General features: G+C 46.1%; 1 protein-coding gene across 1 annotated transcript; it reads right to left on the minus strand.

Annotated features, from left to right (window-relative positions):
• Nucleotides 1-2,703: 2,703 nt before the first annotated feature.
• Nucleotides 2,704-15,036, minus strand: LOC308581473 (tigger transposable element-derived protein 1-like; the record flags this gene model as incomplete). Its single annotated transcript, XM_081183883.1, has 4 exons — nt 14,840-15,036; nt 14,300-14,342; nt 13,363-14,135; nt 2,704-2,817 (listed from the first exon to the last, which is right to left on the minus strand). The coding sequence occupies exons 3-4, from the start codon at nt 14,107-14,109 to the stop codon at nt 2,704-2,706; spliced, it is 861 nt and encodes a 286-aa protein (XP_081040009.1). The 5' UTR covers nt 14,110-14,135; nt 14,300-14,342; nt 14,840-15,036.
• Nucleotides 15,037-15,752: the final 716 nt, after the last annotated feature.

Consider the following 15,752-nt stretch of genomic DNA (forward strand, 5'->3'; position numbering starts at 1 on the left):
ATATAACCTTTATGTCCTCCTTCTGAGCCCCTACAAACAGCTGGTTCCTCGCTACAAGGAAAAGAATGTTGGACTAGAAACATGTTCAGATAATCAAGCAATGCAGTCTTTATGCACATAGCAGCCTGCAATTTAATATAGTGGGTAGTACTGATGAGCCGTGCCATAAGAGCAGGCTAAACAGAAACCCACTACAAGGTTCTACAATCCAGTCAAACCCAAGAGATGACATAACACATCTTCTGTGGAAATGGTACGCACGACAAACTCATCACACACACCAAACAGGGACAGCAGAGCACAGGTTGTCAGAAACCAGAAGGATGACTTTGCAGGATCAAGCTGACTGTGGGCCAGAAAGCAGCCAGTACCTGGGACGGTGTCCTCAGACAACATCCAAGAACCTTGTGTGTCACTGGGTGTGAGAAGAGCTATAGGGGCAAAATACCAGGGACAGGATGTTACAAAGCTTCATCAGGACACATCTCTCTCTCTCTCTCTAATTTTAAAACATTTATTCAGAAGTTACAATATAGTTACGATACAATACATTTTCAATCAATATATCCCCTCCACAGGCACCTCTGTGGGGATGGTGGCATTAAAATAGCCTGTTCTTCAATAAAAGAGAAAAGGGGAGACCAGCTCATGTTTTGGAGATGCCTTTGATTAGTCACTGATGGTATGTGAGGTGTTCTGACTGAGCAATGCCCCAGATGTTATTAACCCAAGCCTCTATTGGTATTTTAGAAGTTTCCTTCTATCGTTGGGCAAAAACTAGTCTAGCTCCTGTGAACAGGAAGGGAATTAAATCTTTAGATTTAAGGGTAGAATTTGGAGTCAAATATAATGACAAGTCTTTATATATGCCTGAAATCTATTTTTCTTTGTGCAGGAAATAAACAGGGGAACTTACCTCTCATGCTAGGGGAATCATTTTGCCTCGACAATCCAGGCTTTATTCTGCAAGAGCACAGAGAGTGCAGCTTAATTTAGGCAGAGGAGTGCCGTCCCACTGTATCTGGGGGAAAGTTATAGACTCTAGTGCTGTCTTATCCCTAGCTTCTATATGATGCAAAAAGAATGTCCTGATTTCAAGAACATTTCTTGTCCATATGGCAATCATGAATGCCCTTGAATGAGATGAAAGGAGGAAGAATGTAATTCTGTAAAACGTTCATAACTGTAAAATCTGCACTGCTGTAAAAAAAGAAACAAAAAACCCCCCAAAACCTGCACCAGCTTAAGTGAGTACATCTTACTAAGCATTGCATGTCAAATTCTTTCCTTCCAGCCATAACACAAAAACAATAAAGATCTTGTTAATAGCTCTGCCTTGAAGGGGGTGAAGAAACAATTACCTTGACAAAATAAGGCTCAAGGCAACTTCTTTCTTTCACACTATGAACTAGAGAAATAATAGCAATGTGGGCTCCCCTCCCCTAAATGTTCTATTTACATAAGGAGTTGTCAGTTCAGCATCGTACACCATTATTTACAGGTAAATAGAATCTGTTGACGGCGCCACCTACAATGAAGCACTACACTGCTGATGTATTAATATCCCAAACCCTTCGGCTTTCATTCACCGTATCCATCATTTTATTTTGTCTGCTACTTACTGCATTCAGGCAGATTGTTTATAGAACTCAGCTGTTCATCATCACAGGTAATCTCCATGTCTGGAGCTATTTGCAAAAGTAAGTCCAGTAATAATTACAGATGCATGTGGTCTCACAGGCGGAAAATCTTTAAAAAATGATATTTCATTGCACTTTTTTGAAGATGAAATGAACACATAAATCCAAGGAAGAATAGGAAGTTCAGCCCAGGGACCCACATATTACAGTGGTGCCCCGCAAGACAAATGCCTTGCAAGACGGAAAACTCGCTAGACGAAAGAGTTTTCCGTTTTGGAGGTGCTTCGCAAAACAAATTTCCTATGGGCTTGCTTTGCAAGACGACAATGTCTTGCGAGTTCCTGCTGGTTTATTTTCCTTTCCCCCCCCTTTTCTAAGCCGCTAAGCCGCTTATCAGCTGATCCGATCAGCAGATAAGCCGCTAAAAGCCGCTAATAGCAGTAATCCGTCAATGGGCTTGCTTCGCAAGACGAAAAAACCGCTAGACGAAGAGAATCACAGAACGGATTCTTTTCGTCTTGCAAGGCACCACTGTATAAGCAAAACTGGACACTGTCATTCCGTAAGGCAAATCTTTGTAGTGTTATATCCCTTAGAATTATGCCCTAAAGCCGTTTTGGCAAGGAAGTGGCACATTAATTAATTAATAAACAAACAAACAAAACTTTGGAAAAGTGAGAGACACAGTAAAGGAAAATAAAATGGCATCAATCAATCATCAGTCAAAACAAGATTGAAACATGAGGTCCACATGGGAACCTGCCCAAGGTGAAGACGGCTCTTGCCAGCCCTATATCTCTCACACTTGAAACCTTAACAGGTGATTTCTAGCAAGACATCTAACAATACAGCTGTCACTTGGCGCCAGCCAAGACTATAATAGATGAGAAGAAGACAAGGGTTGCAGAACTCCCTAGGAAGGCAGCGGGCTCCCCTTCCTTGTAGGTTTTTAAGCAGAGGTTGGATGGCCATCTGTCATGGATGCTTTCACTTTAGCTGAGTTTTTTGCATTGCATTGACCCCTTGGGGTCACTTCCAACTCTATGATTCTTTGATTCTATGATCACCACAAAGGACTCAGGATTGCATCGTAGTCTTTTCCCCAGTCTCCTTTTGGATATTCAGCCCGTTCAGGTTCAAGTTCATCCTCATTTGCCAGTTCCAGTTGACCTATTTCCTAGAACGGAGAAAGTTCAATAATACCCTTTAACCTAATTACAAATATTTTAATCTGGAGTTGCCCTGGGGATTAATATGAGAGGTTTTCTTAACAGCGCAGTCTGGTTTTGCTCAGCCATGCTGCATGCAAGTGCTGCAGGGAAAGGCTTTGCCCCACCCAATGCCCCACTTTGTGGATTATCCATGGCACTGCCAGATCCATTTTGTAAATGGAGTTTAGAACGCTCTCAGGTGCTAGACCTGTCTTGTCCTGCTGTTTAGCTATATCTCAGCAGCTGTGGAAAAAATGGCAGAGATGTGGGTGCATTTGCTGTTCAAATTATTTCAAGCGCAACATCATAATGACAACAAGAACAATTACCTTTGACGAAGCTAGATGTCTGTACTTTTGTGTTTATCAACATAAAAGCCTTTACAACATGGAACATATGTGCATAAATGGCACAGATCATGGTCAAAGCCTTTAAATTATGGAGCATCAGGGTCATCAGATAAATGAAAGCTATTTTATGCTGCGTTATTGAGTTGAGCATTTGTCATTTCTACAAAGAATTAGAATTGCCTGCACTTTCACAAAATTCCAAAGGTGGCTGCTAGCTCCAAAGTTTTGTGACCGGTGTTCTAATCTCAAGAGCAAAACTGAACATCGGCACTGAAATTGGAGATCTCTCTCACACAAGCAGTGGATACTGAAAACTGTTTCAGAGGTTCCATATATCTGAAATCAAAAATTCACCTTTTAAAAGTTTGCATTTCCATAATTACATTCACAATTAACAATAATTTCATAACTGCATTTCACAAATGCTGATTCAAGGAGATGTTTTGTGTGTGTTTGGAGAGAAATGAATGTTGGGAGCCCGTGTGGCGTAGTGGTTAAGAGCGGTGGACTCGTAATCTGGTGAACCGGGTTTGCTTCCCCGCTCCTCCACATGCAGCTGCTGGGTGACCTTGGGCTAGTCACACTTCTCTGAAGTCTCTCAACCTCACTCACCTCACAGAGTGTTTGTTGTGGGGGAGGAAGGGAAAGGAGATTCCTTAGGGTAGTGATAAAGCGGGATATCAAATCCAAAACCTTCTTGCAGATTGAGAAGACTGGGGTTTTTAAAACAGAGGTTGGATGGTCATCTGCCAGAGATTCTTTAGCTGTGAATTATGCATTACAGGGGGCTGCACTAGATAACTCTTGGGGTTCCTTTCCAACCCTGTCATTCTATGAGACTAGCAGGGAGTGAGCCATTAAGAATGCACCAGTGCTCTGGTGAGACAGAGGTGTGAAAATGGTGAATAAGGTGGTTCTGAAATGTTAGGGATGCATAGGCGCCGACTCCATGGGGCTTGAGGGGGCCCAAGCCCCCTCAAAAATTCGTTTGGGGGGGCTCTGCCCCCCCAATAATCTCCGGCGCCCCTCCAGCAGAGCACCATCGCTGCCCCTCCCCCAGCCCAAAATGCACAGGATCGGGCTGCATGCCTCCTGCCCTCCCTCCCGAGCAAAAGCTCCACCCAATTTCCGCTCCGGAGCTGATTAATAGGCGCAGCACGCTCTCCCCTATTCGCTCACGAGGAGGCGGCGCCACTTTATTTGCATATTCATGAGCTTATTTATTATTCATGAGCTTTCCCGGGCCCCCCAATATTTTTTATAAGTCCGCGTCCGTGTAGGGATGCCTCTAACCACACAAAAAGGCCCCCAGGAAAGGTTAGCCCTTTATAAGGCGTGGGAATTTTGCCCTAGGACATGGTGGATTGTTATGCTATACACCTCTGTAATAAAGCTAAATTAGGTGGGAATTCAACAGTTTACAGGTGGATAGATTGGAGGCCATATTATTAATGGTACAACACTGATAGCCAGGGCTAAACAAGGTTATTGCACGTAATGAGCCTGACTGCAAAGTAGAGTGGATATTTGCAGAGGTAATGAAAACTGTGCTTCCCAAATTAAGGTGTTAGTAAGCAGCAAAAGAACTCAGCTGCATCTAATTAAAAGTGCACACTGATGCCGAGAGAGAGAGCACAAGGGTAAACAAATCACAGGGAACACATTTTGGTATATATATATATATATATATATATATATAGAGAGAGAGAGAGAGAGAGAGAGAGAGAGAGAGAGAGATGGGGGGGGCAAGCGCAGCAGATAACTAAGACACATCTAACTGAGAGTCTTGATGCCATCAAACATTTGTATGCTTGTCATGCTAACATTTGCTGTATCCCTCCGATGAATACACCTACCCACAATAATTTGTCATACTGTAGTTTGCAAGGTGATGAGGACAGCTTCTTTGACTCATGTTCATAAAGAACAAGCACACCATGCAGTAGTTTCAACGAGTGTCAATCACAGGTCAGCATATTAAAAGGAGAGTAGGCACAGGGTAGGGTGTCACGCTAGGAGTGGGGGAGACCGAGCTTCAGATCCCCACTGGGCCATGAAGCTCACCTGGTGACCTTGGGCAATCCGCACACCGCCAGTGTCGTATAGTGGTTAAGAGCGATAGACTCATAATCTGGGGAACCAGGTTTGCGTCTCCGCTCCTCCACATGCAGTTGCTGGGTGACCTTGGGAAAGGACTTCTCTGAAGTCTCTCAGCCTCACTCACCTCACAGAGTGTTTGCTGTGGGGGAGGAAGGGAAAGGAGACTGTTAGCCGCTTTGAGACTCTTCCGGGTAGTGATAAAGCGGGATATAAAATCCAAACTCTTCTTCTTCAACTTAATCTATCTCAAAGAGTTGCTGGGAAGATATAACAGGGAGGAGAGAAGAATGTAGTCTTTATTGAGATGCCAGGAGGAAACATAGGATGGAAATGAAATGAAATAAATAAATAAAACAGTGCTCATTGGAGTCTAGAGCCACTGTTGGTATAGAGAGGGAACACCTTCTTCTAAAAAAATATTATACAGAAGAGAGTAGGACTATTAGGACCTGTTAGTCGGGACACTCAAATGGGTCTTCCTGTTCAGAGGCAACATGCCTGTCACTAGCAGATGCTGATGGCAAGCAACATGTGCTCTGCTTGTGAGCTTCTAGGATGGGAAACCTCGGGTTCGAGAGGCATATGTGGGCTTTCAGACCTCTCCAGTTGACCCCCAGAACTCTCCCCAGGCCACCCACCCACCCACCTCAGGAGCACTCTTTGTCTCCAGGCCAGATTCTTCGCCAATTGTGCTTTGCAGCCTCCTTGAGGGTGCATTGTAATGTATTATATTGGGGGAAATTGCTTACAAAATATATGAGCATTAGGGTATATGAACAGTAAAATGCTGATGCCTTTTTTATGAGGACTTTAAAAAATTGATGTGGAAATGTGAAGAAAAAAATAGAAGTTCTGAACACAAAACCAAAAAATAAATAAATTTTTTTTTGATGAATTCGCTCATCCCCACTTGACACTCAGAAGAGAATACATTCCATAATAATAATAATAATAATAATAATTTATTATTTATACCCCGCCCATCTGGCTGGGCCTCCCCAGCCACTCTGGGCGGCTTCCATAAAAACCAAAAATACAGTAAAATGTCACACGTTAAAAACTTCCCTGAACAGGGCTGCCTTAAGATGTCTCCTGAATGTCAGGTAGTTGTTTATCGCTTTGACATCTGCTGGAAGGGCGTTCCACAGGGCGGGCGCCACTACCGAGAAGGCCCTCTGCCTGGTTCCCTGTAGCTTTGCTTCTCGCAGTGAGGGAACCGCCAGAAGGCCCTCGGCGCTGGACCTCAGCGTCCGGGCAGACTGATGGGGGTGGAGACGCTCCTTCAGGTATACTGGACCGAGGCCGTTTAGGGCTTTAAAGGTCAGCACCAACACTTTGAATTGTGCTCGGAAACGTACTGGGAGCCAATGCAGGTCTTTCAAGACCGGTGTTATATGGTCTCGGCGGCCGCTCCCAGTCACCAGTCTAGCTGCCGCATTCTGGATTAGTTGTAGTTTCCGCGTCACCTTCAAAGGTAGCCCCACGTAGAGCGCATTGCAGTAGTCCAAGCGGGAGATAACCAGAGCATGCACCACTCTGGCGAGACAGTCCGCAGGCAGATAGGGTCTCAGCCTACGTACCAGATGGAGCTGGTAAACAGCTGCCCTGGACACAGATTTGACCTGTGCCTCCATGGACAGCTGTGAGTCCAAAATGACTCCCAGGCTGCGCACCTGGTCCTTCAGGGGCACAGTTACCCCATTCAGGACCAGGGAATCCTCCACACCTGCCCGCCTCCTGTCCCCCAAAAACAGTACTTCTGTCTTGTCAGGATTCAACCTCAATCTGTTAGCCGCCATCCATCCTCCAACCGCCTCCAGACACTCACACAGGACCTTCACCGCCTTCACTGGTTCTGATTTAAAAGAGAGGTAGAGCTGGGTGTCATCCGCATACTGATGAACACCCAGCCCAAACCTCCTGATGATCTCTCCCAGCGGCTTCATATAGATGTTAAAAAGCATGGGGGAGAGGACAGAACCCTGAGGCACCCCACAAGTGAGGGCCCAAGGGTCTGAACACTCATCCCCCACCACCACTTTCTGAACACGGCCCAGGAGGAAGGAGCGGAACCACTGTATAACAGTGCCCCCAGCTCCCAGCCCCTCAAGACGGTCCAGAAGGATGCTATGGTCGATGGTATCAAACGCCGCTGAGAGATCCAGCAGAACTAGGAAACAGCTCTCACCTTTGTCCCTAGCCCGCCGGAGATCATCAACCAGTGCGACCAAGGCAGTTTCAGGCCCATGATGAGGCCTGAATCCCGACTGGAAGGGATCCAAATGGTCCGCTTCTTCCAGGCGTGCCTGGAGTTGTTCAGCAACCACTCGCTCAATCACCTTGCCCAGGAATGGAAGATTTGAGACTGGGCGATAGTTGGCCATCGTGGCCGCATCTAAAGATGGTTTTTTAAGAAGCGGTTTAATAACCGCCTCTTTCAGCGCGTCTGGGAAGGCTCCCTCATGGAGGGAAGCATTCACCACCCCACGAAGCCCATCGCCCAGTCCTTCCCGGCTAGCTTTTATAAGCCAGGATGGGCAAGGATCCAGGAGACAGGTGGTTGGTTTCACTCGTCCAAGCAGCCTGTCCACATCCTCGGAGGTAACAGATTGAAATTGATCCCACTCAACTTGACTAGACAGAACTCTAGCACTCTCCCGCCCCGGACCTGCTCCCACGGTGGAGTCTACTTCTTCCCGAATCTGGGCGATTTTATCTGCAAAAAACTTTGCAAAATCATTGCAGGAGAACATGTGGCCCGTACTGGGCCCCGATGTTGCAGGTGGTTCCGCTAAATTGTGAACCACCTGAAAAAGTCTCCTGCTGCTGTTTTCTGCAGATGCAATAGAGGCGGTGAAGAAATTCTTCTTCGCCGTCGCTATCGCCACTTGGTAGGCTCGACGTTGAGCTCTAACCTGTGTCCGGTCAGATTCGGAATGAGTTATCCGCCACCGGCGCTCTAGCCGTCTCAACGATTGTTTCATTGCCCTCAGATCCGTGGAAAACCACGGGGCTGTTCGGGCTCCATGCAATCGGAGAGGGCGCTTCGGAGCCAAACAGTCAATAGCCCTGGTTAACTCCACATTCCAGCGGGCCACCAGGGAATCGGCTGAAAGGCCATCAACATGGGATAAAGCATCCCCTACCACTCTCTGGAAACCATTTGGATCCATTAAGTGGCGGGGGCGGACCATCCGAATTGGTCCCACCTCCCTGCAGAGGGGATGGGTCGCAGAGAAGTCCAGTTGCACCAGGAAGTGATCTGACCATGGCACTTCTTTCATTTCGCTTTTACTTAGTGTCAGATCACCAACATCCATAGAGGTAAACACCAGGTCCAAGGCATGTCCACGGCTATGGGTTGGGCCAGACTTATTCAGGGACAGCCCCATGGAGGCCATGCTTTCCACGAAGTCCCGAGCGGCCCCTTGTAAGGTCGTGTCGGCATGGATGTTAAAATCCCCTAGGACGACCAGGCTAGGTGTCTCCAGGAGAACATCCGCCACGACCTGAAGCAGCTCGGGCAGGGAATCCTTGGTGCAGCGGGGAGGTCGGTACACCAAAAGGAATCCTGTACTGCCCCTATTGCCCAACTTCCAGAACATGCACTCAGAAAACTGGGTCTTCCCAATAGGACGCCCGGTGCAAACTAATGACTTCCTAAAAATCACTGCAACCCCCCCTCCCCGCCCACGTGACCTGGGTTGCTGTGCGTAAGAGAAACCTGGTGGACAAGCAGCGGCAAGGACAGGCCCATCTGCTTCATCCAACCAGGTCTCTGTTACACATGCCAGGTCAAATCCTCCATTCCACAGATGACTCAGCAGTTTGAGACATGCAGGGTTTTTGCAAAAAGCTTTTCCTTTTTTCCTTTTCCTTTCTCCCCCATTTGCTTCTTTGGGGACGAGGGCTTCTGTACAATCTGGTTCCAATTCTCTATTAATATTACTTTGTAACGTAGTAGAATAGGGTTGTTGAAAAATAACCAAATCCCATTTGCAATAATCCTCTTAAGGAACTCAAGCTTCACTTTGCAAAGCATTATGCCAACACAAACCCATTTTCTGCAATGGATACCGTAGCTGTAAATGCATAGCACTCCAGCTGTCCTCTTCACAGTTTGCTGAGCAGGGAACTGCTTAGTGTAGGCAGCTTCTTATGCTGCTCGAAATGATAACTGTTTGTCATAGATGACAAGCAATAAGGATGCTGCTCATGTTGCCCACCTCCTATATTGGACAAATTCATTCACATGATCCATTGGTTGGCTTAATTTCAAATTAAGTTGACACGAAAAGTCACAACCAAGGAACTGCGCTTGCCATCAGGACCTGGCTGCTTCCACCTCCTGTGTCCTGGGAGCCATTACTAGGGAGCTGCCGACTGAAGAATTGTGAGGGAATTTCTGGACTTTTGAGTCTAGGTATAATATGGGGTGTTTGACCAAACTGCGGGAGGCAGTGGAAGACAGAAGTGCCTGGCGTGCTCTGGTCCATGGGGTCACGAAGAGTCGGACACGACTAAACGACTAAACAACAACAACAACATAATATGGGGCAGGGATGCTGCTCAACATTAACGCCATCAGGTTTCTGGCTACCTTAGAATGTTATTAAGTGACCTATTAGTGAGTTTTATGCTGACATAATCTTGATATATTTTAAATTAAAATATGATAGTGATGCCACCTTACCTCCCAGAGAAGCCTGGGATGGCAAAAAATTCGATATAGTGGTAACTCTGGTTGTGAACGGGATCCGTTCCGGAGGCCCGTTTGCAACATGAAAAGCCCACAACCTGAAGCGCCGTATCTGCGCAGGTGTGCGGTGTGATTTGGCGCTTGTGCACATGCACGAAGTGCAATTTAGTGCTACTGCGCATGCATGAGCAGCGAAACCCAGAAGTCACCCTTTCTGGTACTTCTGGGTCGCCACGGGACGCAACCTGAAAAAACGTAACATGAAGCAAATGTAACATGAGGTATGACTGTACTCCTCAGTGCTCTTTAAGCCAGCATTCCAGACAGCCTTAGTTCTTGAAAACCAATGGACCCAGAGAAAGATAGAAGCAAAGAAAGAAACGATTCATGGAATCATAGAATTGTAAAGTGGGGGGGGGGGTCCCAAGGGCCATCTAGTCCCACTCCCTGCAATGCAGGAAACCCTGACAGGTTCCCATTCAAACTCTGCTTAAAAACCTCCAATGAAGGAGAGTCCACCACCTTCTGAGGGAGTCCGCTCCACTGCCAAACAGCCCTTATTGTCAGAAAGTTCTTCCTGATGATAAAACACAGAAGTGAGAAAACAATTAAGGCATCTGTAAACATCTAAAATCATTTATTGGTAGTGCTGTGTTGCAATGATGTGTATTTAGGCTATTGTACTATTAATTTTTGGTTCTTTTCCTTGTAAATTGCTTTGAGCATAAATCTACTTGTGGTAAATACAGTATATTAATAAATTATGAAAGCTGCTATCTACATCTAACCAAAGAACTGTAAAGCTCTGTCACCAGAGAAGAACAGGATGTGTGGTGGAGAGATGCACTATTTTGTGACATGCTGCCCAAGTTCCCTTGAGAAAGCACTAGCACACCCAGGATGCCTTTCAGGCATACTCCTATTCCATTGGAAGAAGCACAGCAATGGGATAAGAAGTGGCATAGAGGTGCCTTGCATGCTTCTTTTGACCCATGCAGTACTACTCTCAGAATCCATCTTTTCCAAAGCATTGTGTTCTTCTACAGCCACGTGAAATAAACAAAAAATGTGTAAGAATTGCTCTTGCTAGATCACACCAAAGGCCCATTGCATGTAGCATTCCATTTCCAGTGCTAAACAGCTACCAACATGGAGGCCTCTAGATGCTGTTGAACTAAAACTCCCACCAGCCCCAGCCAGCATGACCAATGATCGGGGATTATGGGAAGTGGAGTCCAACAACTTTTGGAGAGCAGCGCATTGGCTATGACAGAGCGTGCTACTGATCCACATGGCGGATGGCTCTTCAATTATGGGAAGCAAGCACCACACTTAATTGTTTCCAGTAGTTTCCCATATTGGTGTTATAAAGTGAGAATTAGTTTTGGGCAACTTTCCTAGCCCTGCCTCCTGATAGCCTTTAATGAGAGATAGTGGAGGTTGAAACTGGGTCCTCAGAGTTATCCATAAAACATTGGATTGTTACCGAGCTTTAGCGCCTCAAGAAGGTCTTGGCAGGCTTGTCTAGAGATCTCATTGCGATTTACCTCGGGGCAACATACTGAGTTTCTCCTTCACAATAAAATCTGAATGTAGTATTATGTCTTCTGAAATTGCAATATATACTCCACCCATCCGGAGTCTCAGAAACTTAGTCCAGATTTGCTTGCTGCTAATTAGCTAACCTGTTGGTTAGAAGATTGGCAGATAATCTTGATGTGACACTAACCCATCTGCCGTAAAAGCATTCAGCGCACCTTGTTTTACTTAGCCTTCCCTCATTAATCTTGCAAGACTTAGTGATTGTTGATGAGAGTAGAATTCCCTGATGCAATAGAGAAAGGCTTCAATATGAAATGAAGTGTTATCATATTAAGGAGGTGATAAAATGATCAGACACAGTAGGGTAGTTTGACAGTAATTTAGCCAATATTGTATATGTGCAAAATAATATAATAATATAAATAAATTAATATATTGGCAGGCTCAGACTACACATTTGTAATCTGTAAAATCTGGATAAAATTAGAAGAAGAAGAAGAAGAAGAAGAAGAAGAAGAAGAAGAAGAAGAAGAAGAAGCAGAATTGATGAAGTATATGTAAGGAAATGCAGAAGAATTTTGTTAATACAGTGGTGCCTCGCAAGACGAAATTAATTCGTTCCGCGAGTTTTTTCGTCTAGCGAATTTTTCGTCTTGCGAAGCACGAAATCCCATAGGAATGCATTGAAATTCAATTAATGCGTTCCTATGGTCAAAAAAAGTCCAAACAAAGCCAGATTTGGTACAACAAGAGTTTATTAAGTGCTCTTTAAAGTCACACATACTGTAAAGAGCATTTCAAAAATTGAAGGAACAATAAATTAAGTTTCTAAACATGACAGGAAAAACGTTTAAAAATCAACAAAGTGTACATTACATTTTCTAAGACTCTGGGGGACCACTCGAAGAAGGTTCCTCTTCCACTCTTTGCTTCTTGCTGAAGAACCTGTCCATGGTCTGCTGCTTCATCCGCCTTTTCAGCACCTCCCTGAAAGGCGACATGACCGTCATATCAAAAGTGTTCGCAAGGTCACGTGCCACGTGCTTGTTAGGGTGGTTCCGCTCTGCAAAAGCCTGCACATCCTTCCACTTCATGCAAATGTCCCTCAGTTCTTTGGAGGACAGCCGTTCCTCAGTTGCTTCCTCCTCTTCCAGCGAGGCCTGCTCCTGCGCAGCCTCTGCCTGCAGTTCGACCAGCTCCTGGGTGGTCAGCTCGTGGTCGTGCTCCTCCACCAGCTCGCAGACGTCCTCCTCTGTGACCTCCAGGCCCATGGTCCTCCCCAAGGCAACAATGTCCTGCACCACTGTTGACTCTGGTGCATCAGAGTCACTTGGTGCCACACAGTCCAGCCACAGGCTGCGCCAAGCGCAATTCAAATTTCTCTGGCTGATCCCTTTCCAGGCCGTGGTGATCATCTTCAAGCAGGTGACGATGTCGAAGTGGTCCTTCCAGAATTCCCGCAGGGTGATGGTGGTGCAATCAGTCACCTCGAAGCATCGCCTGAAAAACTCCTGGGTGTAGAGTTTTTTGAAATTGGCGATGACCTGCTGATCCATCGGCTGGAGCAGTGGCGTGGTGTTAGGCGGCAGGAACATGATGTTGATGAAGCTGAACTCCTCCAACAAGTCCACCTCAAGGCCTTTAGGATGAGCAGGAGCATTGTCCATCAGAAGCAAAGCCTTCAGCAGCAGGTCGTTGTCCAGCAGGTACTGTTTGACAGCAGGGCCAAAAGCAAGATTGACCCAGTCCACAAACAGCACACGTGTGACCCAAGCCTTACTGTTGGATCGCCACATGACACTCAGCTGCTCCTTGTCGACCTTGTGTTTCTTGAAGGCCCGTTGGTTCTCCGAGTGCTTGATCTTCAGGTCGCTGCTTGCGTTGGCACAGAAGAGCAGGGTCAGACGGACCTTCATTGGCTTGTGGCCAGGCAACTTGGCCTCCTCCTGAGTGATGAAAGTCCTTTTGGGCATCCTCTTCCAAAACAGCCCGGTCTCGTCACAGTTGAAGACCTGCTGTGGAACATAGCCCTCCATTTTCACAGCCTCCAGGAACTCCAAGGCAAAGTCTTCAGCCGCAGGAACATCAGAACTGGCAGCCTCTCCATGCCTGACCACGCTGTGGATTCCAGATCTCGTCTTGAACCGGTCAAACCAGCCTCTGCTTGCCTTGAAGACTTCTGGCTCACCTGAGGTTCCTGGCTGTTTCTGGATGAGGTCTGCGTGCAAGGCCTTGGCCTTCTCACAAATCACGGCCTCAGTCACTGTGTCCCCTGCACGCTGCTTCTCTTCTAACCAGATGAGCAGCAACTTCTCGACCTCCTCCAGAACAGCTGGGCGGTTCTTCACGATCCTGGTGACTCCCTTGGCTGCATCAGTCACAAGGATCTTCTCCCTCATCTTCAGGATGGTGCCGATGGTCGATGGGTTCCTGCCGTACTCCCTGGCGAGGTCTGTCACACGCATTCCACCGTCGTGCTTCCGGATGATCTCCTTCTTCATTTCCAGCGTCACCTTCTCCTTCTTCCTCTCACCGGCCTCTGCAGCAGCAGTCTTCTTGGGTCCCATGGCAGCACAGCTCCTAGCTTCGTAAACTCAGGAAAAAAAAAAATAATAATCAGTGCTTCACACCCAAAAAATTCAAAAGCACCCAGCCACCCACCACACAGGAATTCAAACCCAGAACCAAGTCCTTGAATTCCAAACACCCAACCCAAAATCCAAAAAACCCCAAAAAAGTTTTAAAAGTTTAACTTACGAAATGGCTGCAAATCACCAAAGTCTTCAAAATCCTCAAATGGCTGCAAAAGAAGTTTTGGAAAAGCTTTAAAAATCACCAAACTCTTCAAAAACCTCAACTGTTCCCCCAGCCACCCACCCACCACACAGAAATTGCAAACCCCTCCCCAACTGTTGCAAACCCCTCCCCAACTGCTCCCCCAGCCACCCACCACACAGAAATTCAAACTCATAATTTTTTTTTGAAAAAAAACAACATGGCCCAATGGTTACAGAAAATTATAAAAATGCAGGAAAAAACCACACAAGCTCCCAGATTCTTGCAAACCCCTCCTCAACTGTTCCCCCAGCCACCCACCACACAGAAATTCAAACCCAGATTTTTTTAAAAAAAACAGCAGAGTGCCCCAATGGTCACAGAAAATCATAAAAATTCAAAAAAAACCCACACAAGCTCCCAGATTCTTGCAAACCCCTCCCCAACACCAAGTCCTTGAATTCCAAACACCCCAACCCAAAATCCAAAACCCCCCAAAAAAGTTTTAAAAGTTTAACTTACCAAACGGCTGCAAAAGAAGTTTTGGAAAAGCTTCAAAAATCAGCAAAGTCCTCAAAAACCTCAGAAAAGGCTACCACACCGCGTGCAATGTGTTGCTCCTCGAAGTCAAGTCACAACTGCACCTCTTCAAGCAATGCACCCTGGGTATTAACGGTTTTACGAAAAAAGAAACAAGCTTGCAAGACGTTTTCGTCTTGCAAAGCAAGTCCATAGGGAAATTCGTCTTGCGAAGCAGCTCAAAAAACGGAAAACCCTTTCGTCTAGCGAGTTTTCCGTCTTGCGAGGCATTCGTCTTGCGGGGCACCACTGTATACAGAACCAGAAGAGGGAATGGAGGGAACCTCAAAAGAGCCTCAAAGAAGGTTTTGAAATGTTTTGGGTTTTGTTTTTTTTTGTTTTTTTTGTTTTTTGTGAATGGGGATGGGGGGATTTGTTTTTTGTAGTTAATTGTGGAAATTAAACTGTGAAAAAAACAATAAAAATTATTTAGAGAGAGAGAGAGAGAGAGAGAGAGAGAGAGAGAGAGAGAGAGAGTAATTTAACTGATATTACGTTTTGGTAGTGTAACTGATCTTTAAGCTACACTGCATCAAATCGGCAGCAACTGTTTTCCTACATAATGAGAACATTAAGAAGAATTCAGGTTCATACATTCATTGAGTGGAATTTAAGATATTTTGGTAGTGGAGCACAGTATTTGCATCATGATTCAAGCACCTCCTCTTAGATGCATGCAAGACTACAAAGCATCGGATGGCATTTTCCAGCAGTGGCAGGAGTTGCAGTAATATACAGGGGCTTTGGAGAATGACCGCTCCCCGCTTAAAACGGGGGGCGCCCTTTGCGTGGACGCGCGCAGCCCCTAGATCTGGAGCGGCTCCAACAGCATAGGCTTGGTTTGCCTTCCCTCAGG

Source organism: Podarcis bocagei, assembly GCF_964188305.1.
Source record: "Podarcis bocagei genome assembly, chromosome: 2".
NCBI lineage: Eukaryota > Metazoa > Chordata > Lepidosauria > Squamata > Lacertidae > Podarcis > Podarcis bocagei.